At 40.3% G+C, this 23,739-nt stretch overlaps 1 protein-coding gene across 1 annotated transcript in view; it reads left to right on the top strand.

The window, feature by feature from the left end:
* The first annotated feature begins 2,969 nt into the window (after positions 1-2,969).
* Positions 2,970-23,739, top strand: part of esama (endothelial cell adhesion molecule a) — a 90,438-nt gene continuing 69,668 nt past the window's right edge. Inside the window, exon 1 of the mRNA XM_033649651.2 lies at positions 2,970-3,364. Within this exon, the coding sequence (XP_033505542.1) occupies positions 3,295-3,364 (70 nt within the window). The 5' untranslated portion in view covers positions 2,970-3,294. The remainder of the gene's footprint in view (positions 3,365-23,739) is intronic.

Raw genomic sequence — 23,739 nt, 5'->3', positions numbered from 1 at the left:
ATAGAGTATAATCTGCTCTATCCTAATATGTCATTGAAGCAATAACTCCTTTCCAAATTGTTCTTGTTGATTTTTAGCAAAGGCAAATTCTTCCAAAAAATTTTACTGTCTGAATACAGGATGTGCAGGTTAAAGTGATACAGGTGACACATTAGTCACAGTATTTTCTACAGGCAAGTCCAGCTCCAATTCAAAACATCTTGTCCTGGATGACCAAACATCTTTACATGACCAGTGAAATTCCACTGCACAACCTTTCTACAGCCTGTAGGGAGTGCCAGCCTTGATTGAGTAGAAATGGCAAACACTGTTAGCATATTCATGCTTTCTTTCATTGTACTTGAGACCTCTTCTCTTCTGTGCAATAATACTATTCCTCAATGTATGATTTCTAATATAGTTAGCTCCAAGAGTGTACCATAATTACTTTACAATAACTATATGCACTGTGGGCTGCAGACCCTTTGAGAAAATATGTTGAATGTTTAACAATAACCTACTATTCCCGTGATTGCAACAGCCGTACAGCTTGTTATTTAGTTTTATTTCTGTATTATATTAATTACAAGTATTATTTAGTTTTGTTGTCCTCTGTTGGGGTTTGATAAAGAGGATTTGGACAGGTAATGGCAGATACTGGGATAAAGGGGAAACGTGTCATACATATTGCTGCTACTTTGCACTTTTTTGTGAATTATACTCCTTTCTTTTGCGGAAAAAAACCAAAGATTAAAAAAGATAAAAGTATCTTTAATGTATCCATAAATACTGTAGATAATGAACAGGAACAAGCTATAAATTTGGCCTCCAGGTGTCAGGTTTGCTCATCCTTTGACCACACTTGTCTGTTTGGATTAGCAGTCTAGTCCAGAATCCAGTATTAGCCTCTCTGCCCTGCTCAAATTATTTTTGCAACAAAAATAAAAACAGGCCTGTTTTGACAGCTTCCCCCCAGAATGCTGCAGATTTCAGCTGGAGGCCCAGATGCATTTTACAACAACACAACAAAATCTCATCCCCATAAGGCTTGGACCCTGCTTCTTTGGATTTAATCACAGGAATAACCCTTGTTCACCTCTCATAATTGAGCAGTCCCCCCGCATTAGCCTCACCCTTGTTGCTGAGGCAACTGGGCAACCTTAGAAAATGAAATAAAGGGGTCTGACCACCTCAGAGAGCACAGGTCAGTCCATATTTTTACATCAGGGGGTGAGCTCACCTTGGGAATTCACGTCAAGCTGAGTCCAGTCTGTTTCTCTGCTTTCAGACCCACACCTCTTCACACATGATAGAACAGGAGCTGAAGATTTTCAAGGGGAGACTGGGGAAAAGGATGGAGCTTTAGTCGTGTGGGTTTGGAAATAGGCTTATTGTTAAAAAAGCTTGAGACAGCTTGAAATTGGCAAATTGCACACAAGTACGCCTGCCTAGAATTTGATGAAACACAATTTTTTGTCTCTCATTTTTAATAGAAAAATTCAGGTCATAACAGGTCAGGTGTAAGACATTTGCAGCATGTTGTTTTTTTATAGACTTGAAGACATAATTTCATAATCAGTTCATTTATTTTCTGCTGTTTGTGACAAGTATTTTTGAGAGACATGAAGACTGACTGAGACCTTTACAATGAATTTTCTCACACATTCTCGTCCATTCATAAGGAGATGTCATAATCCATGTTCCTAATTAAGAGGGTGGTTAGGGTGTGACTTATTTATTTATTTAGACCCTCCCTGAAGCTACAGACATTTTTTCTTGAGCCTCCCTGAAAATGCATGACCCTCCCTCCATCATAAATTAGTTATCAGATTATTAGAAGTTAGGTTTTGTCACTTTTGTCATGCATGCGGTTAGTTAGTGTCGACGGTATCTTTTTTGCCAAATTATTAATAACATGTAGGATAAAGTGATTAAGATGAAATGTCACAATTTCAAGCTCAGATTTGTTTTTGTTTTTTCTCCGAAGAAACGTTTGTCACACACATTGTATCCAATGACCATCAGAAATTTTAAAATACAACGATAACTTCTGTTTTTACAGTATCTGGCTTTGATAAATGGTGTAGTTTTTGGCAATTTTTCAAAGAAAACATGAAAATTTGTGGTAAAATGAATCAAAATACAACCATTTAAATTTGTATGCCCCACTCCTAAGCTAAAATAATAAAAACACAAGTCCCTCCCCAGTGCTTTAAAATGTATTTGGCATGCCTCCCACTTTTTGACATGCCTCTGACATGCCTTTGACATGCCTTCCCCTTTTTGCACCACCTCCTCCCCTCAGAATGAAAGAATGCCATTAGGAGGGCATGTTTAAAAAAAATCAAAATAATGAAAATACAACAATTCAAATGTATATAGCACCATCCCAAGTCAAAATATAGAAAAAACTTAGTCCCCTCCCATTGCCTAAACAATTATGTTACATGCCCCCCTCTCTTTGTAACACCCCCCTCCCCCTCGTCAGTAACGAACAGGCCCTTACCCTTTTACACCCAGTGTTTTACACTGTTAATTTGTGTCAATGAGTTTGCGGAACATTTCATCGTGTTTTACATTTTACAGTCTCTGCATCACATGATATGTACTTTTGTTAATGGTTCATTTTGTGAAAAAGATTCAGAGTTATATTCAAAACCTTACATGAAAAGTAGCTTTTCCACCTGCACGCAGGCTGCGAGCCAGAGGACAGGTGTACCTTCGTCAAGATGGAAAATACAGGTGGCGATTTAAGGAATGTCAGTCAGCCTTTCTTTCAAAATAAGAGCGGATTGTTACGCAAAGCATTCAGTTAAACCGCGTCCGTAAATAGCGGGTTTTATTTTGAAGCACCAAACCGGAAGTTGTCTTTGATATTGCAGTAATCTTGATGCCTTTTCGCTCACTGAGGTGGTACGGCTCTCCTGTCTCTCTCTCTCTCTCTCTCTCTCTCTCTCTCTCTCTCCGGATGACAAAGGACAACTTGCAGAGTTGGACTCAATGCTGTCTCCATAAGGACGGACCTGCTGATGCGGACGAGCGTTAACTGGAGAACAAGAGTCGCGCAAGACCGTGATCCTATTTACACTTTACTACAACCTCACCGCAAAGTCAGAAAAGAGGATTCCTGCGGCTCTCACATTCCCTCACCCGAAGTGTTCCTTACCTTCCCCGGCTCACGGCTCTGCTGGGAGATCGAAGGGAAACCACTTGACAGACTTGAAGAGCTTTGCCTGAGGCCAAACAGAGCTCATATATAAAGCTGGGTGAAGGACGCTAACACACCGAGAAGTGGAAGCTGTGGCTGCATCAACCATGGAGGTCTACACCAGTACTTCGAGGAAACTTACTTTGCTCTCATTCACCTTCCTGTGGGGGCTCTCAGGTCAGTCAAGAGCTTATTTTCACACATTTATTCACAGTGGTTGTTTTTCTTTCATACACTAAACAGCCTAATACACCTCACACACCACATATATTAGATATATTTTTTAAATAGTGTAAATACTGGACCTAAAATTTGACTCATGATGTGTCCCAAGGTGACATTCATTCAACACAAATTTTGACATTTTCATCCAGATTATCATCAAACCAAAGCAACAGTCTATCTCCTGCTCGTTGTCAACATTAAGTACATTTTACAAAATATTTCCAGACATTCTATTCCTCAAGATGTGAGGTCTATTTCTGGGATGAATGGTGTTAAAACCATCCTGGCATTATTCACCATATTCTAATATCTAATTGGGAAATACCAGAAAAGGTCTGTTTCTGGGGGTTCTGTCCTGTCTGTGTGCCAGAGGATGAAGGGCTGGATTTAAAGCTGAAACACCTGTTTGTTTTTCACAGGATTTGAAACAAGTGTGTTACACATGATTATGTCTTCCAGGGAAAAATAATCCCTTTATGGCTGCTGCAACATTGGCTCAGCCGTCACTCTCTCTAGCAATGTATTAAACTCCTACTTTCACTGATAGCTGTACAGTACACGCAGCCTACTTTCCCCCCCTGCCATCTCTTTGATTTAGAAATTGGGACACGGTACAGCTGCAAAAGTATTTTGCAAAATGTTTTAAGGAATGAGACGTTTTAAATGATTAAACAGATAAAAATTTCAACAGCGTTTTCAAGAGGGGAGCATCAGTTTACACTTTACAGGAAAACATTATCACAGTTCGTCGTGATTTTTCAGAAGATAGGAGAGTCAGACAGTTGTTTTCTTGTGAGAAGTTACACGTGGCTCCTTCCGAAGAGGAAGAAACCTCAGGTAAAATTAAGTCTTCATCAGACACACTGTTTGACTTAGTTCACATAAAGGCAAATGCTTCTGACTTGACAGAAAATCATCCTCTTTAAATAGCAACAGAGGATTGCTGTAAGTTCATATTTATCTTGTCATGAATTTTCAATCATCATTTTATCATTCCTCCTGTCTCAATGTAACTCTCAGTACTTTTTCCATCTGGCGGTCTAACATTCAGTTTTAACTTGGATGTAGACTCCTCTCACGAACCATCCTGCTCTCATATGGAAAAACAGGAGATATCCATTTAAGTTAGGGAGCTCCATCTGCTTCAGGTGAGTGCGTATTAGTTCCAACAGACAGGCTGGTGACTTTCATTTGGCCTGTGAGACATGAAAGCAAGCAGGAGCTTCACATTTTGCTTGAATTTGCTCTCGGCTGCCCAAAGCCCGTGTGTGCTTTTCAACGCTGTTGCCAAAACAATCACATGCGCTGACACAGACAATCTCAGGCTTGCTTGTTACACCCAGTGGGAGGAGTTTTACCTGAGAAAAGCTACTATACCATTTTACCACACAGACCCCTAAGATGACTTCATGGTTTAGACTCCTTTAAGGCATTTCCAGGAGTGATGTCTCCTAGTGACTAACATGGAGTTTTAACAGCAGGCTGTGATTCATTGTCACAGTACATCAGGACAATACAACCACAGTGGCTGACCTTGACCTCAGTGTTTGACTCACCATCAATCGCCCTGCAGGTGTGTCCTGAAAACACCAAGTGGTCAAGATACAGAGAGGAAATGTTCATGAATAGCAGCCTGTGGCAACAGGAAGGCTGAGCACTCCTTGAGTCCCTGATGTAGCCGAGTGCGTTAGAGCCGGTAGTGAGTGAACGTCCTCCAACAAACAAGACAAGACCTTATTTGGTATTTCAGGTTGTTTGTTTCTCAGTATGAGAATCTGCTGCTTCTTTGTCTCTTACATTATAATGAATTGAATGTTTCTCACATGAGACAACACTTAAGTTAAAAACAAAAGACTCCGAACAGTAAAACTAAAATTCTTTCAAAGTGGAAGCTTTAAGGTTCTTGAGAACAATAATTTTAGTGTTACAGGTGTCTGTATTTACAACTTCACTCTAAGCCCAGAGGCCAGAAGAAAATGTTAGCATTGTGTATTTCTGCAAAGCATGACTACGTTAGATTCGCACATTTCCTACGTATCATATCAGTATTTCTAAAGTGACGTAGTATATGAGCTGACTCGATCATTGAGAGGTGGTAGGGATGGTGAATTGCGAATCACCTAGGCAAGACACCTGCCAAGCTGCAGATGACTGCAGACCACTGTCCAGACCAACAAACAGCAACACCAATTGTTTTTCAGGGACCATCACGTTTTTTTCCACTGAGACAGTCCGAGAACAGTGGTAGATTTTTACCGAGACATGGCAGCATTTCCTGCCAGGATAGTGCCACAAGAGCAGTTTTTAAAGCCAAACATGATCTTTTCCCAGCCATAACCAAATGTTTTTTATTTCCCAAACCTTACCATAGTAACCACAGCGTTGTTGAAATGTAAAGTTTCAGTGTATCTGCTACATAGTAATGTACAAATGTAATACATCTGTGGTTTGCAGGTTTACGTACAATGCTAACATTTTTTGTGGTGATTGGGTTGTCACCTTCGTCCTCCGTGTCTGCCCAGATTACATTTCCTTGCGGGGAAGCTAGATTCCTGAGATCATGCAAGTATCCAGCCATAATTTGCCAGCCCGTTCTCATTCCGAAGTCATCAAAAACCACCACTTAGTCAATGATTTCAACGTCAGACACCGATGCTGGGGCATCAGTTTGTAATGGGGCTGAACAGAACCTTTCACAGTGTTATGATACGCTGCTAGCTGGCCAGATGGTACTTTTCACGGTGGTACGATGCAGGCATTGGTGTCATCAGTTCATAACACAGCCGGATGGCACCTGTTGCGGCGGTATAAATTGCCACAGGATGACATCAGTTTTGAACGCTGCCAATAACAATGTAATATAAGGAGCTGGAAAGTCCCTATGGGGCAGGCGGGAGGGGTGGTGGATGGTTCCAACAAACCCTGGACTTTTTACCCTTGGAGCCTGGTGTTTGCTTCCTGTATGAATGTAGAGTCAAACCATGATGTTTTTTCCCAAACCTAACCATGTGCTTTCGTTGACATTCTGTTGTTGCTTGTGGTGTCCTGGAACATCAATCGCAGACGCATGAGGATACCTAGTGCGTAATAGGGCTGTCAACGAATATTCTAAATTTGAATTTAAATTCGAATTTGAAAAAAAATGGACCTTCGAATGTGAAAATTGATATTCGATTGTGAAGGGAAAAAAACCACCACCGCAGCTGTCCTCTTTGCGAGTGGGAGGTGGGAGCGGCCATGGAGCTGCGCTGCGCGGCGCGGCGCGGCGCGGCGCAACCGGTGTGGATGACACAATCGCTTAACATGGGCGCCGAAAGGAAACTGGCTTCACTTCTCGGCGCTTCGAGGCTATTTGCAGCGCTTCCGCGGGTGGTGTGGCCTGACAGGTCAGAGAGGGGGGGCGAGCAAGAGGTCCGCGGTCGTTTATAACGTAATGTTATAGATAATTGTTTTATGTGTTTTACTGTGTAGGAATGTAAATGTTTTCAAAGACGTTTATGTTGAAATAAAAATACCTACAAGTAGTTATGTTCCTTGTATTAATACATATAGAAGTATGTTTCCTTGTATTAGTTTGCCCTCTTGTGGACATAATGCGAAAAAAAAAAAAAATTCGAATGGTTTGAACCTATGAGTTATTTTTAGAAGGAATATTCGAACGTCATTTTTGAGCAATTTTGACAGCCCTAGTGCGTAATACGTAGATATGAATGTCCGCCTACAAAGCAGCGATATGTGATGACTTGGGATGAGAACGTGTTGGATTTGCTACATAACCTGCCCTGAATGCCTTAGGCAGTAGAAATATCTACTGCCTATTGGTGGACGCATTTCCACCACTGCATGGTATGTATTAGTATAGACAGGTAGACATAGACATAAACTGTATCCTGGTACAATGTTCAGGTAGAAACAAGTTACACACACACTGGTTAAAGCAAGAGCAGCTGATAAAAACAATATTCAAAAGTTCAAGTTCAAGTTTACTGATGAAGCGTGCCACTGAACTTGAATGTTCAGTTTATTATTACTTTAATTAAAGTTGGCAATAAACCTCTGTGCTTTTCTCTAGCAGAACTTGTCTTTGAATTAAGCTTTCATTGCATGATAGTTAACTCTGCTTCTCAATCACATTGAACCACTTAGATTAAGATCTGGATTAGTCTTAGTGAAGTCATGTTTGGATCAGCTAATTTGATTACATTAGCCAAGGTTCAATAGGCAGTGTGGCTAATTACGCACTGTATTCTGATAGCGTAAATGAATTTGCCCTCTTGTGATTTGTTTTAAGGCACGTCAACTCAGGGATCACATACAGGGAGAACTGAATCTTTTTTCTAGCATATTTTCACACTGGCCAGTAATTGTGTATAAGACGTCCTTACTGTACATTATGTACAGTATTTTAACTGTGCAAGTGTGCCAAGGCCTCTTGTAATCCAGTATATTTACACCCACTGACACTGTGTACAAGGCCCAGAAGAACAAGTACCTGAGGGAAGATTAGTGCAGGTTCAACCTCACAATGATGCGCAGAGGGACAGCATTACAGTGCTATTGTGAAAACTCCTACCATACATTTCCATATCCTGTGAAACCTCCACAGTTTTCATATGTTATTTGCCTGTAACCATACACTGTTTAAAAGCCACAAATCTCTAAGTGTCCAAATATGTGGATCTTGTAGGACAAAACAACATTAAGAGACACAAAATGACGGCATGGCTGTGTCTCGTTGTGTCTTTTTGCATTTCTTTCTGATCAATGTGCAACTATTGTAGTCATTTTGTGTTTCTTTGTCGTTATCTTGCGTCTTTTTATTGTCATTTTACTTCTCTGTTATTTTTTAACTCTTTTTTTTGTAGTTTTGCACCTGTTTGTAGTCATTTTGTGTTTCTTAGTAGGTATTTGCATCTCTTTGTGGATGTGTGACTTCTTGTTGTCTTATTGTGCATCTCATTTTAGTTGTTTTGCATCTCTTTTTAGTCATTTTGTGTTTCCTTATAGTTGTTTTGTGTTTCTTTGAAGTCATTCGCATCTTTTTGTGGTCATATTGTATTTCTTTGAAGTTAGTTTCTGTCTCTTTGTGTTCATTTTGCTTTTGTTTGTGTTATTTTGCATCTCATTTAGTAGTTTTGCACCTGTTTCTAACCATTTGTGCCCCTTTGTAGTCATTTTGTGTCTTTTTGGTGTCAATTTACTTCTGTAAATGTTATTTTGTGTCTCATTTTAGTAGTTTTGCACCAGTTTATAGCCATTTGTGGCCCTTTGTTGTTTTGTGTTTCTTTGTAGTCATTTTGTGTTTCTTTGTAGTTATTTAGTGTCTATTCGTGGTTGTTTTGCTCTTCTTTGTGTTATTTTGCATCTCATTTTAGTTGTCTTACACTGTTATGCAGTCATTTTGTGGCTCTTTGTAGTTGTTCTGTGTTTCTTTGTAGTTATTTTGCATTTTTGTTGTCATTTTACTTCTTTAAATGTTATTTGGCAACTCTTTTTACTAGTGTTGCACCTGTCTGTAGTCATTTTCCATCTCTTTGTAGTAATTTTGTGTTTCAGTGTAGTTATTTTGTCTCATTGTGGATGTTTTGCTTCTTTTTGTGTTTCTTTTTTTGCACCTGTTTGTAGACATTTTGTGTTTCTTTGATGCTTTTTTCCATCTCTTTTCACACTTTCCAGTCATTGTGTGTAAGACGTACTTGCCAGTTGTACAGTATGTAAGCTTTAATTCTCCTCTCATACATGTTATATAGACTGCCTGGTTAGGAACACAGAAATACTAATCTCAAAGCCAAGTGAAATTGTTAGTTGGTATGTTTGTCAGGGTATAGTAGATTGGTTTGAGCGATTGCATCAACACTTGGTCCCCCCAAGTGGAAATCTGGACAACCCAGTTTGTCCTATTTTTAGATGTTCCCAGTTCCAATAAAATGGACAGTGTGCAGTGGAAATAGCTACTTCTGTATTCTTGGCATTAGCCCTGTGTTTTAGTGGTGTGTGTGTGTGTTTGTGTGTGTGTGTGTGTGTGTGTGTGTGTGTGTCTGTTTCTGTGGCTGTGGCTGTGTCTGTGTGTGTATGAGTGTGTCTGTGCACGTGTGCGACATGAATGCATTTACATGAGCACACAGTAATCTTTGAGCTAGACGGCCCTTATCGAAAGCCAGTTGTTCATGGCAGCGGTGTATAAGCCAAGCCTTATCACTTGACCAGCAGTTGTGCTCTTCCATTCTGGACACGCCATCTAGGAAAAGAACGTCTTCATTTGTTTTCCAGGTGGGTCCCACAATGGACTTAACTTATTTAACAAGGTCAATCCATACAAGCTTCAAAGGCTCCATTGGGATAGGGGAGAAGAAAGCTCTGCTGCCACTGCTGATTTTCTATAGTAACTCTCAGTGATGTCGTGTAGTGAATAAGAAGGTTGCAAGTGTTATTTTTAGCCACAAGTATTATTCTAACACGGGGCCATTTAGGGCCCTGATCTCTCCCCCATTATAGCACAACATGCTTTAAAGCTTGGCATTCTGATATACTCTATATATGACAATATGACAACATTGGTTTGTTTCCTGTTTAACTCCCTATTGTTACCCTGACGACACTTCCCAAAATATGTTATATGTCCCCTGAGACAACAAAAGGGAGGGGTCATGGAATGCTGTGCGCCCAATTTACTACTATGGCCTTATCTCTAATTGCCTGTTTCTTAGAATAATACCAAATGGATGTGCAGCAAAGCCCCTTTCCACTTTGAGCCGGGATTATTGCAGTTTGAAGCCTGCAGTCCTCATGTATGTGTCCCCAGCAACTGGTGCAGTTTTGATTTGAGGAGGGAGATTGAGGGATTTATCAGTACATACATAATGACACGGAAATACAACAGCTCACTTTTTCCTCTCAGGCAAGGCAGTTTGCTGTCCAATTGTCGACAGTGTGCCAAGACCTCTTGTAATCCAGTGTATTTACACCCACTGACACTGTACAAGGCCCAGAAGAACAAGAACCTGAAGGGAGATTAGTGCAGGTTCAACCTCCAAGTGATGCACAAAAGGAGAGCATTACTGTGCTATAGTGAAAAATCTTATCATGCGTTTCCATATCCCGGTTTGTCAGTATGTTATTGGCCTAAAATCATACACCATTTTAAAGCCACAAATCTCCAAGTATCCAAGTGTTTGGCTCTTGTAGGACAAAACAACGCAAAGAGACACAAATGATGGCATGGTTGTGTCTCTCTGTACCTTTCTGCATTTCTTTCTGGTAATTGTGCAACTCTTATAGTCATTTTGTGTTTGTAGTCATTTTCCATCTTTTTGTAGTCATTTTGTGTTTCTTACTTTTTCTCTGCGATCATTTTGCATTTCTCTGTCATATTTTGTGTCTATTTTTAGTCATTTTTCATTTTCTCATATTTACTTTTCTGTTCTCTCAGGTCAGTAAAGAGCTTATTTTCGCACTTTTATTCACAGTACATTTGTTATACAATGAATAGTCCTTACATACCACATATATCAGATATATGTTGAAATAATGCAAATGTTGGACCTAAAATTGGACTAATGATGTGTCCCAAGGTTGTTTTGCATTTCCTTGTGGTTGTTTGATCGAATTTCCAACAAGAAATATTAACAGTCACTTCAATCAGAGGCTCAGGCATTTACATCAATACCTCAATCTTCATTTAATTCTAAAAATACTGCAATTAGGCCCGGGGTCATGTAAACACCTTAATCTAATTATATTACCTTAATTAAAGTCACATTCACAGGATTAATGTGTGATTAAAGAATGTGGAGCACTGCAGTATTAGCTGCGTATTTTAAAGGCTGCTTTGACCTCTACACTCCATGTTCAGGCTAACCATTAGAGGGCTGACAAGTTACAACTCCTGCCCCACATTCACTGAGTGACTACTATTTTTAAATATACACAACATTATATACACAGCATTAATTTTCAAATATGGCAAAGAGGCATAGGCACCACATAACTGGTAGCTTTGTGCTTGGAGACATGGTGACATGTTGTTGTCACTTGTAAATTGAAATGAAAATGGGAATTTGTGAATTATCATAAAACAGTCAAGAGCAGCAATTAGATGATGGTGTGCAGGCAAACATAGATGCTGAGTGTCTTAGTGCCAGCTGTGTTGGTTGTCCCTTTCCTGGGCTTACTCTGATGTCCCGTCTCCATTCTCCATCATGGATGCAGAAGGAAGAAGGCCTCCTCTCAGGGGTCATGAGAAAGGCACTGGGCGACTTTCCCAACATTCAGCCCTGGCCTGGGGACTCTTAAAGGCACAGACACACATACTTCCATAGTTCATCATTCTCTTCCTCTTCCCTCTGTCTCTCCTTCTGTCCCTCCCCATCCTCCTCTCATGACGTAGAAGAATCCAACACCCTACTCACATGGGCATAGTGGCTGAATATGGGTGTTTCTGTTTTACCCCCACAAGTGATTGATGCCTGGAGAGATGCCTGCAAGTTGATAGAAATCTCTAGTGGATAGTAAAACATGGTTTTGTGTATTGTTTTGCATATGGGCTACATAAACAGAGTTATTCCCAGCTGATGTTTGGTTTAAACCATTTTCGTGCAATAATAGTTTCCTTCAACAAGGCATTATATTTGTTAAATAAATAAATACAAGACAGAGTATATTTTTAGAGACATTATCCTGATGTCTCTAGGGTTTGTCCCAAGTCATAATAATGGCATGTGCTGTTGAATTGCACTCACATTGAATTGCTGCAATGTCAGCCTCATACCTAACACTTAATTTAGGGTTGCCTGTGACACCCAGGCTTTGACAATATACCTTCTAATGACTATTTACAGCCAAGAGAGCCACAGAAGGCTTATCAGGTGGTTCTTACAGCCAGTTTGGTTGCTCTGCTGGGTATTCTCCCTCTACTCTTAGCCTCACACCACAATGCTGAATATAAGAACCACCACTAATGGCTAATAAAAGGTCACTGACTTGGTGCTCAGCACAGCTACTGGTGACTTCAAGCACTGTAGAAAGATCCCAATTATAGGATAAAGCTTTATGTGATGGTCATAATTTGCAATTGCAGTCTGTTACACCTGACTTTTAAGCATTGCTGCCCAACAGATAACAGTGAAAACACAAGCTGTTGGAAGGTTTCTGAAATCTGAATTTGTGAGAAGGAGGAACAGTAACCCAAGATGCTGCTGTAATGGGACTAACTCAGTATTGTGTAGTGGGCCATCTTTCAGCACTTTATTCCAAGGCACCACAGATGGCATCAGTATAAATCCTTTGCCATCTTAGAGAAACAAAACATTCATAGGGTCTCTCTTGCTTAAATGTTCTCTGTTCCTTCTTCAGCAAAGTCCAGAATGAAACAGAGAAGAGAGCATAATATGCACACTGCTATTTCAAAAAATAAGTGGGACAGCTGTGGCTCAGAAGGTAGAGGGAGTCATCTACTAATCGGGAGATCACAGATTGATCCCCAGGTCTTCCAGACCGCATGATGAAAATGCTTATTGCTTTTGGTAACATTTTAGTCATATTTATCCATGATAGTTTTAGACAACAAAAATTCATGACACTTTTAGTCATTATGTTGTCTATATGTTTTAAATCTTTAAACCAATCCAGTTAGGCTAATTCATGCATCAGAAATAAGAATCAAGGTGACAGGTGGTATAAAAATCTCATTTGGACAATTTCTTTTTAAGACTACAAATAAAGACTCTCCACAAATCCATTCAGCAGCTCCACCATCCACAGTCAGATACACAGAGCTGCTTATTTACTGCTGAATTGCAGCTCACAACCTGCACCAACGTCTGACGCTGCTCCAGTGTGAGTGTTTTTGCTGGCTAGCGAAACATCCTATTTACAGGAGTTTGCCTGTCGCTTGTGCGGCATTTGAAGATAACTACAAGCAAGGCTGTTTTTGGCTTTCAATGTCTGTAAGTCCACCACTAACATTTTTGTCCTGTCTTGTCAATGAAAATGAAACAAAGATTTCGTCTTAGTTTTATTAATTTCTAATGTTAGCTTGTCATCGTCTCGTTTTTGTCATGGACAAATTTCATGATGAAAAATTTTTGATATAGTTTTAGTCAAGGAAATTAACACTGAAAGGTGCTGTACAAGAAAGCCCATTCACATAAAATGATCATACAAAAAGAGCCAGGAATAAACCAACATACCTGCAACACAAAATACTCACATAATGCTCTCTGTGCCTATGTGGCACTGTAAACAGAGTCACTTAATGGTATAGCCACCATGGTCACAATCATACACTCTAGAAAAGCTAAAGTAATTAGTTGGCAACTATTTTAATAAGCAAAGAATCATTAAGATCATTCTTAAGGAAAAAATACCAAAATTCTCTTCATATCACAGCTGCAGGAGTTTCTGTTTTTTTCTATTTTCTATGTAAATTACTCTATGTGTGACCTTGTAAATTAAGCCTATTTGGGCTTTGAACATTTGAAGAAGTCCCCTTAGATTTTGGAAAAGCGATTGACATTTTTCAGATGTATTTTGATATACAAAACAATGAATCATTTAATTGTGCAGATTAATCAATAATGTAATTACAGTAACTGTTAGTTACAACCTTACATGTTGTAAGCTATACAAACACACATGCTTTGACAAACCTCTCTTTTATGAAATTTATGCATGAACAGACATAAAACTTGAAACCAAAGGAACTTTCACTTTACACTTGTATAAAGATAAGAAAACCTTTTAATGATCCCCGGAGGGAAAATTCAGCTGTTGTAGCATCACAACCACACAAATAAAATGATACATAAAGTCGTAGTAAAATAGAGGTGGCTGTTCAGAGTAGTAAAGCAGCCAGAAGTGATCATTTTTATGCTAAAATGTATCAAATGACAATATGAAAGTGTGAAAGGGCTTGCTTGTAGTAATGAACCCACAGTGCTCTTTGTCACATCCACAAGTTACTGTTCTGGTTCACTCTCATAGAGCTGTTTTCAGTCGCAGCCGGCAGCTATTTACAGAGAGAAAGTGTCACAGTTAGGAAAGCGGGCAGCAGGAACAGGACCCAAACACAGATGAAACAGGCATTAATCTGGTGCAGCTCAATGATTTATTTAGGGTAAGGGCAAACAGGTAACAGACACAACAACAGCCAACTATGAACCCACAAAAGATTAAAGGAAGTAGACCGGTATAAATAGTGGGAAACTAATGAGGGACAGGTAAAACTAATGAGGGAAGGGCAGACAGTCACACAGGCTGGAAACATACAAGGTCAGGAAGTAAAGTCTGCAATGAGAGGAGAGATGAGTATATCAAAATAAAACAGGAAATGATGAATGTAACAAAGAAAAACATAACCCAGAGCATGCAAGGAGGAACATGACAGAAAGCTCTACAAAGCCTCTGTAGTCTACCTGCTCAGAAGCAAACAGCAGACAAACACAGCCTGTTTTTTACTGGCGTGTCACATTTGATATCACGGACAGGCTGGAAAACAGGTTAGTAAAGAGTAGAAAGCAGCATGAAAATGTTACGGTGGTCGATTATTTATTTATCTCTTACTTATACAGTCTCTCCTCACATGGTGCAGACTACTTTGGAATAATGCTTGAGCGCTACTTGGGCAGAGATGGAAGATATGTTGTGGTGGTGCATTATTGCATCTCGCAGGTAAAGGGACCAAAATTAGGGCATCCACGAGGCTGTTGTGTTTCCATCAATGCCAGTTGAACCGATACATATGTGTGACTACTGCAGAGTCATTTAACTCGGGTGTGAATGCCGATTATAACCTCTCCCATTACATTTAAAAGCCAGATGTTAGCAGGTTTTAGTGACTTTTCTGGGCTTAAAGCCCTGTTTCCACCAAGCACTTTAGGTATGGTACCTTTGGAACCAAAAGTAACCCTTCAGACATGGTAAGACCATAGCTCCATTTAGCATTTCCACTGCAGACAGTTCTTTAAAATGTGGGCGGGGCTGTTGTCACTCACTGCTCCACCCACCAATCACTGTATTTCCTGTATTTGATGGCTGGGGTTTAGTGTTGCTGTAGCCCACAGGAAGGACGCTCCGCGATGCCTTGTGAGTCCTCTAAGTGAGGATTGGAATATATGCAGTTCACATAATCCGGTTGATATTAATATATATTTTTAAACACTTGAAGATCCACTCATTACTCAAAGTGTACGTCATCTGAGAAAGAACTAATGGAAAGGCCTAAGTTGTCATATTGAAATTTAAGGTTTGTTTATGGATTCAATCAATTTCAATCAATCAATCAATTTTATTTATAGAGCCCAATATCACAAATCACAATTTGCCTCACATGGCTTTACAGCATACGACATCCCTCTGTCCTTTGGACCCTCACAGCAGATAAGGAAAAACTCCCCAAAAAAAACCCTTTAACGGGGAAAAAAAACGTTAGAAACCTCAGGAAGAGCAACTGAGGAGGGATCCCTCTTCCAGGACGGACAGACGTGCAATAGATGCCGTACAGAACAGATCAGCATAATAAATTAACAGTAATCCGCATGACACGATGAGACAGAGAGAGAGACAGAGAGAGAGACAGAGAGAGAGATGCAGGTAATAACAGTAGCTTACAACAACATTATTGAAAGTAATAATATTATAGTTATAGTTCTGGCTACTGTGGTACAATATGTTGAAAGTATGTATTAATATCTGGCAGTATACATGTGTGACAATAGTCATATGTGTATAATAACAGTAGAAGTATGACTAATGACTAATGATGGCAGCAGCAGCAGGAGGCATCTGGCAGGACCACGGCAGCAGCACAACCACACACGTCACGCTGTCCAGGCACCGCTGTGATATGAGTTAATCTGAGAGACAGTGGAGCACAAAGGCTCCGGAGAAGAAGCTGAGTTAGTGACATCCAGAATGGCCGAGTTAGCAAGATGCAGTAATAGAATATGAGAGAGAGAGAGAGAAGGAGAGAAGGTGCCCGGTGTATTATAGGGCGGGGGTCCTCCGGCAGACTAGGCCTAAGTCAGCCTAACTAGGGGCTGGTACAGGGCAAGCCTGAGCCAGCCCTAACTATAAGCTTTATCAAAGAGGAAAGTCTTAAGTCTAGTCTTAAATGTGGAGACGGTGTCTGCCTCCCGGACCGTAACAGGAAGATGATTCCACAGGAGAGGAGCCTGATAGCTGAAGGCTCTGGCTCCTGATCTACTTTTGGAGACTTTAGGGACCACGAGTAACCCTGCGTTCTCAGAGCGCAGTGTTCTGGTGGGATAATATGGCACTATGAGCTCTCTAAGATATGACGGAGCTTGACCATTAAGAGCTTTATAAGTTAACAGTAGGATTTTAAATTCAATTCTGGATTTTACAGGGAGCCAGTGCAGAGAAGCTAAAACAGGAGAAATATGATCTTGTTTCTTAGTTCCTGTTAGTACACGTGCTGCTGCATTCTGAATTAGCTGGAGAGTTTTTAAGGACTTACTAGAGCTACCTGATAATAGAGAGTTACAGTAATCCAGCCTAGAGATAACAAAAGCGTGGACCAATTTTTCTGCATCTTTTCGATAGGCCTAATTTTCGCAGTATTACGCAGATGAAAAAATGCAGTCCGTGAGGTTTGTTTTAAATGAGAATTAAAAGACAAATCTTGATCAAATATTACTCCGAGGTTTCTTACGGTAGTGCTAGAGGCCAGAGCAATGCCATCAACTCACGTCAACTCATGCAATGAGTAACATTACAAGTAAACGTTCCACCATAAAAGTTGCGAGCAGTCGGCCCAGTGATTTAAATTATATTTTATCAGACTATAGCTGCTGCGAGAGGCAGCAAAGCATCATTATATCTTTTAGTTATTGTTTACTAATGTATGTAAGACATGCCACGGTATGAACAGTGGTTACATAAGCTTCGAAACTAGCCACAATCAGCCCTGAGCAGAGTGACCATCTGCTGCTGACCAGTCAACTGACTGCAGTGTTCACAGCTCCACCTTTTAGTATCAGATCTGTGCGCTAGGTACCCCAAACGGGGGTGACCAAAAATTGTGAGGGTTAGGAACGGTTCCATTGGTACCATCCCCGTCTTTTCACAGTGGAAATGGACAAAATGCGCATTGAACTGAACTGAACTGTACTGGACTGCTTGGTGGAAAAGGGGCTTTGAACTAGCTGGTTAAAACAGAGGGGCATTTAACTGTAAAAGAGAGATATTTTCCTTGGGAGTTGGCGGAGACCAAAAACAGAGCCTAAGCAGTAAATACTGACATTCACCAAGTGGCCACAAACACACCCTTAAGAACAAACGTATTCACAATTCAGCAATTTCACAGTAATTTAGAATGCTCTGTCCATAATTTAGTGCAACAATATACTCATTACTACACTGAGATGAGTCATTTGGAAGCAGAAGTCACCCTTTTTTTTCTCATTAACTACAATAACAACATGCTCAGTGCACATGTGATTACATCATTTAACACACATTGCATCCATTAACATTTATTTATCACACAGTTTTGTCTAAAGTGACTCCGATTTTCTACTCTTCATTATGCCGCTCTAGCAGAAATTGGCTCTGTGCTGTTTGATGGCAAAAAAACAGCCACTTTACAAACATAGTTGGCTCAGGGTCCATGTTGTTATTGAAAGTTATTTTAATTAGTGTATGACTGATTTCCATAACCCTTAGGAGAACAGGAAGAAGAAGGAATATTGCCTGTTTCTTCAAAGCTCTGTAATTTCAAAATGTCTGTTTCTAAAAAAACAAAGTTGTTTTTCGTTTAACACCCGTTACTGTTATCTAATAGGTTTTGAAAGGGTCCCTGAAGGTCAAGGTTTGCAGAATTTTATCCACCCACAAGGAACCACAGTTACTAAAACGAGGGTTATAAGAGCCCTGCTATCGCTAAAGGCTACATGGCAGTCTTGTCTCCCAGTTAGCCAAGACGACACCACTGCTGTGAGCAAACGCAGCTTTCTTCCAACGCTGCTGACAGATGTTGCAAGCAGAGGTCAACAACAACCGCAGCCACATATCCTTCTAAACGTGTCCTTCAAAAAAAAAGTTAATAAAGCTGTGGACAGACGGGAATTGAGGGCAGGGGCTTAGACAAGATAGGCTGTGTTAAATTATTCTTACTTTGAGGTACTTAGGTGGGGGTGGGGGTTAGAGCCTGATGCACTCACGACTTCAGGGACACTGACATAATCCTGGGTTTCGTCTTCAAGTGTTTGGGCAGCTCATAATCACACTCTGCCTATCAAATTTCCATTTGCTATACTGTTTTATTCCCATTTTATCTCCTTGATTTCTTTCTTGTGGAGCTGTTCTTTATTGAACTGTTCCAGCTGATCAATGAGATGTCAGATTTTCAATCAGCTTTGTATCATAATAAGGTGGGTAGTTTGTTTAAATGAACCCCCTTGGCCTCAGAAACATTTTAGCTTACCATTTAACTGTAATATGAGATCATTTGCCTCCTGCCATTGTGTCAAACGGACGAGCTTGTGACCTAACAGCAATAGCATTAATTGGTCCACTGCATTCTGGTAGTTGTAGGTTTTCTACCTCTTGAGCAAAAGTAAATGCCACAGTCCTTTTTCTCTGTTTTCTCTGATCATGTAGCACCAATTTTAAAGGACCACTGTGTGGGATTTAGGGAGAGATATTGGCAAAAATTGAATATAATATAATAAGTATGTTTCGAACCAGAAAATAGAAATTGTTTTGTTCTTGTTACCTTAGAATGAGCCGTTTATATTTCCATAGGGAGCGGGTCTTTGTATATGGAGGTCACCATATTCCATTGCCAAGTTTCTATCGTAGCTCCGAATGGACAAGCCAAACACTAGCTCCAAATATGGCCATTTGCGTTTTGGCGTCAGCCACAATAGTAAAACTGCAATGTGCAGCGCTGGAGTGCCACTGATATGATATGACATGAAACTGCTGCATTCAGTGTTTTTAGAGATTCTAATTGCCTGGTCCATTTGTTTTGGACAAGGAGAGACCTTTGTGGATAATTCAGCTCCCAATAAAAACTTCCTGAACAATGAATAGTGACGGAATTCTGGCAGGCAGAAGTTTTTATCTGGTTGCAATCTGCAATTCAGCGCTAGACACCACCACATCCCCCTAAATCTTACACACTTCACCTTTTAAAAGTATTTGCATCTTTATACTGCACAGACAGCCTAGTTTTATGGAAAGACCATCTTTCCAGTGGTGAAATACTTCTTTAACCTTAGTGACAGCTGATATGACCTGCTGCTGGGTGTCAGAACCCATTCGCACCCATAGATAATTTGATCACATTTGCACACTCTAGTCTTCACTTGCACTAAACATCAGAAGCATATATTTCATAAAGAACAGCAGCTTTGCACCAGCAGGCTGAAGTGGACAAAACGCAGTAGAGCAGTAAAGACAGGGTCTGGTTTATTTTAGCTGATACCAACTCCTTAAACTATGCCAGACTGGCCCTATAGCCTACTGATACCTAGGATCGACCTAGGAAGTACCACTGCTCATTTTCTATTAAGCTTAATCAGTCTGTTACATAGCTGAGAAGAGTTTCTTCTTAAATTATTTGCAACAAAGTAGGCAATGTCAGGACAAGGGTCATAAAAATACCTTCTATACTGGTTTCAATGTCTCCCAATGTATCAGGCTAATAAAGGAAGTCTTCATGCACACATATACTATGTGGAAACACATAGAGCCAGCAACTGACACCTGTGTGCTGAGAAGAAGTTATTGACATTAGCAAAAGTATAATTACAGTAGCCCAATGAAAGCCAGATGGAGTAATTGTGTATGAGGTGACACTGGCAGCGGGCAGCTATGTGGAAAAAGTCATTATAGTCACGCTATTAAGCAGAGGCCTTTAGGGCATCAGAGCTGTATTAATGTTCTCAGCGAGGCAGAACGAGTGTAGAAGTGCTGTTAGAGAGACAGCAGGAGGCACAAGTAAGGTTTATTCCACTTGTCTCCTTCAGACATCGCTAAGGGAAAAATACTCAGACACTCTTAAATATCATTCATCTCCAGTATGATGTTCACTGCCCTCCAGGAAAGCACATTTTTGACTTTTCTTATTCTCCTTGTGCTTACGCTACATTCCCATTACAAGCAAATGTGGCCCAAATCAGATTTTTTTTTTTTTTTTTGCTTTCATGTAACACATATCTGATTTTTCTCTAATCAGATCATGGCCACTTTTATATGTGGTCTTAAATCTGAAACATATTTGATCACTGGCCCTGTGACCGCTGTGAGAATGGTTATATTGGAATTCATGTGTGTTTTTTCATACATCCATAATTTTTCCGGGTCATACTTCACCATGCAGGCGCAGATAACTCACTTTATAGTCTGACTTACAGGATGCAGGTTGTTGCTATAAGCCTGCAACTGGACAGCTATTTCGGCTGGCGTTCTCCCTTCCTTCAGCTACCTGCATGTTACTGTTTTCAAAATCCTGCTCTCTACAGGAAACAACAAAGTTCGAGCTAACAACTAAACACTGAAAATGGCAAGTTTTGGCCAAGATTTGGATCATGCAATGGCACGTCTGTTTTGTTCTTTGTGTAAATTGTTGTAAAGATAAATGGCGAATAAAACAACTTGCGAATACAGCTTGGAATAGCCCAGGCCCCGTCTCACAAGACTAATGCCTGATGATGATCTGTTTTCTGACATGGCCAGTCAGAGTTGATTTGCTGCATCTTTCAAAACTTCTCCAGTCAAACGATACCTAAATATGATCCTTTTTGCACCGGGGGCTTGATTTCAGACTGACTCCCTGCTGGATCAGCAAATGTTTCTGTCGCCACTGTCAACGGATCCACTCTGCTCTCAAGAGAGTCTGCCTAGTTATTAGGAGCTAACGTAGCATAGCATAGTGTTAATACCCAACACTGAGCCAATAAACATTCCTAACAAGCTAACACCAAACACCAAAACAGCTCAACTCTGTCTTTAACACCAATAATTACCATTATGTAACATTAGCTGTGTGATGCTAACAGACACTATTTTGCAAGGGCACCGCTGCTGCATCCAGATCTTAGCACTGTCCATGATGATTGTGATTGGTTTACAGGAACAAAAACAAGCCAGAGCATTTCCCCCCTACAGCAGAATGGTAATATGGTTATTCCAGACCTTTCTGAAGCGCTCTCACACAGTGCTATGGAGGTAGGTCTGGCTACATGTGACAGCTCACCATACAGTGTCACAACGGTCTGTTGAAACTACAGAGGTGTGCCATAATGCTGTTGCAGTAGGCTGCCCCTTGAATGTGAATGTAGCCTTAGTGCTTTCCTACATCTTCTATGTATCATTTATCAAGAATGGCTTTGAGCTTGTTGCATTTACATAGCTTATACACATACATTGTTTTACTCACATGAAAAGAGACTTGCTCTTAAGTAAGAGGAAGAGACCCTCAGTCTTGGTCAACATGAGAAAAGCAGGACTGTCACATACTATAACATGTGACTCAATTAATCCTGTAGTTGGGTTCATTTAGAGGGAAAAAATGATACATTATATTAAGTTTTTGTTTGGTTCATACTGTCTTTTTGCAAATTAACCAAGAGGGGTAAACATGAAGTTCTAGCGACTGACGGGTAACTCGTTGGTTGGACAGTTTGGGTGTGTGTCATCCTGCATTGTGAGGACCCACATTGGGAAATCAATGCTGGTGACTGACAGAAGTTTATGCAGCAGCACTTTAATGCTTCTAAAGTGTTTATATTTCTGTTCTCTGGTTTCACAAAGAGCTCATAGAGAAATAACTGATGGTAAGCTATTATTAGACTGCAAATCAATCGCATGTTATGAATAATGACTAACATAGAGACAGGATGAAAAAGGCGTCTTGTACAGTAATGATTCAGGACTTATAGTAACACTTACCTTTCTGGAAATTTTATACTTTTCTTTGTTTAGGTTAAAATGCTATTAATAAGCTGATGGCACACTAAAATGTGAGTGAATTCCACCAGAAATAATTATACCATTCTCATATGTTCTAAGAAAACTCCGACCAATCATTGCATCGGACTGAATGCAATGATTGGTCAGAGTTTTCTCCTCTCCTGTCTGTCTTCCCCATGTGGAGGCCTCCGACTGATGTAACCGCTCGCATAACATCGCAAATTAACTGCACCAGAGTCCGTTTGGAAGCGGACCACAACCCACCTTTTCAAGCTGTCTCGGTTTGGTAATTTGATTCGCACCAGGGTTCAGTTTACAGCTTTCACACCAGCCCAGACAAGCTCTACTAACCGCACAAACAGACCTGAGTTTGGTTGAACTGAACTAAACAGGTTAGGTGTGAAAGCACCCCAAGCACAGTTTGATCAGAAGCATGGTTAAGGGGAGTGAACAAGAGGCCTTCTTGTGAGAAAGTAGACCCCACTGTCACACTTGATGCTGCATGGTGATGCTTTCTACCAGTGCCATGGCATGTCTACTGTTTGTGTATTTTTCTGAAATAGGTGTGAACTTGACTGCTGACAGTGGAAGGGAAGGTGCAACAAGAAGGATTTTCAGTAATTTCCCAGAGTGTTGAACTGTTCCTATAAGGCATAAACAAGCACATTCAGTTTGCTTAATAGACAGATGCAGGCCTCCACTCATGCAGCACCCGCTGCTCACAGATGGATCGCAAGTCAGACAAAAAACACGCAGAGGCAGTCAAGGATAGAGGAAGCACATCCATTATAACCAATATATACATGATATTAGCATAACAGAACATAAATTACAATAGATATCTCTCTGTGTAACCAGACAAAAGCCGCTATGGAGCATATGAATTATATTGTAATTTATTTATAAAAAGACACTCAAAGATTTGAGCATAAATCCCTTAAGCCTTTCTAGTTCTTGTTCCCCAGTTCTGTCCCTCCTGCACAAGGACATCCATTTCCCCTTGGGAGAAAGTCTTGTAGTGGAACTGCTTCAGAGTGTTCTCCCCATCACCAAATTTCCAGAGCAGCATGACACTTATAAAGCACACAGGCCTAAAGGAGAGCAGGTGATTTACTGTAATTGTCATGAGTAAAGCTCTATTGAAAATATTTTCTTGCTCACTTTGAAATGCAACAAAGGCCATGAAATTACCAAAACTCATTCCCCTTACTCTGAGCGCTCCCCCTGCATGCAGTGCACTAGTTACTGTAGAAAATAAAGCTGCTGCTGCCATTATTAGGTATGTCATTGTGTCCCACAAACAACAAACAACAAAGGTGTCATTCACACGGTCCAGGATGACAGTCACCATCTGCCTGCATGATAATGATTGCACTATTGATCCAGCCAAT

This window comes from Epinephelus lanceolatus, chromosome 11 (assembly GCF_041903045.1).
Source record: "Epinephelus lanceolatus isolate andai-2023 chromosome 11, ASM4190304v1, whole genome shotgun sequence".
In the NCBI taxonomy this organism is placed as follows: Eukaryota; Metazoa; Chordata; class Actinopteri; order Perciformes; family Serranidae; genus Epinephelus; species Epinephelus lanceolatus.
The sequence above is the reverse complement of the archived record's forward strand: the minus strand, read 5'-3'. Positions and strand labels throughout refer to the sequence as shown.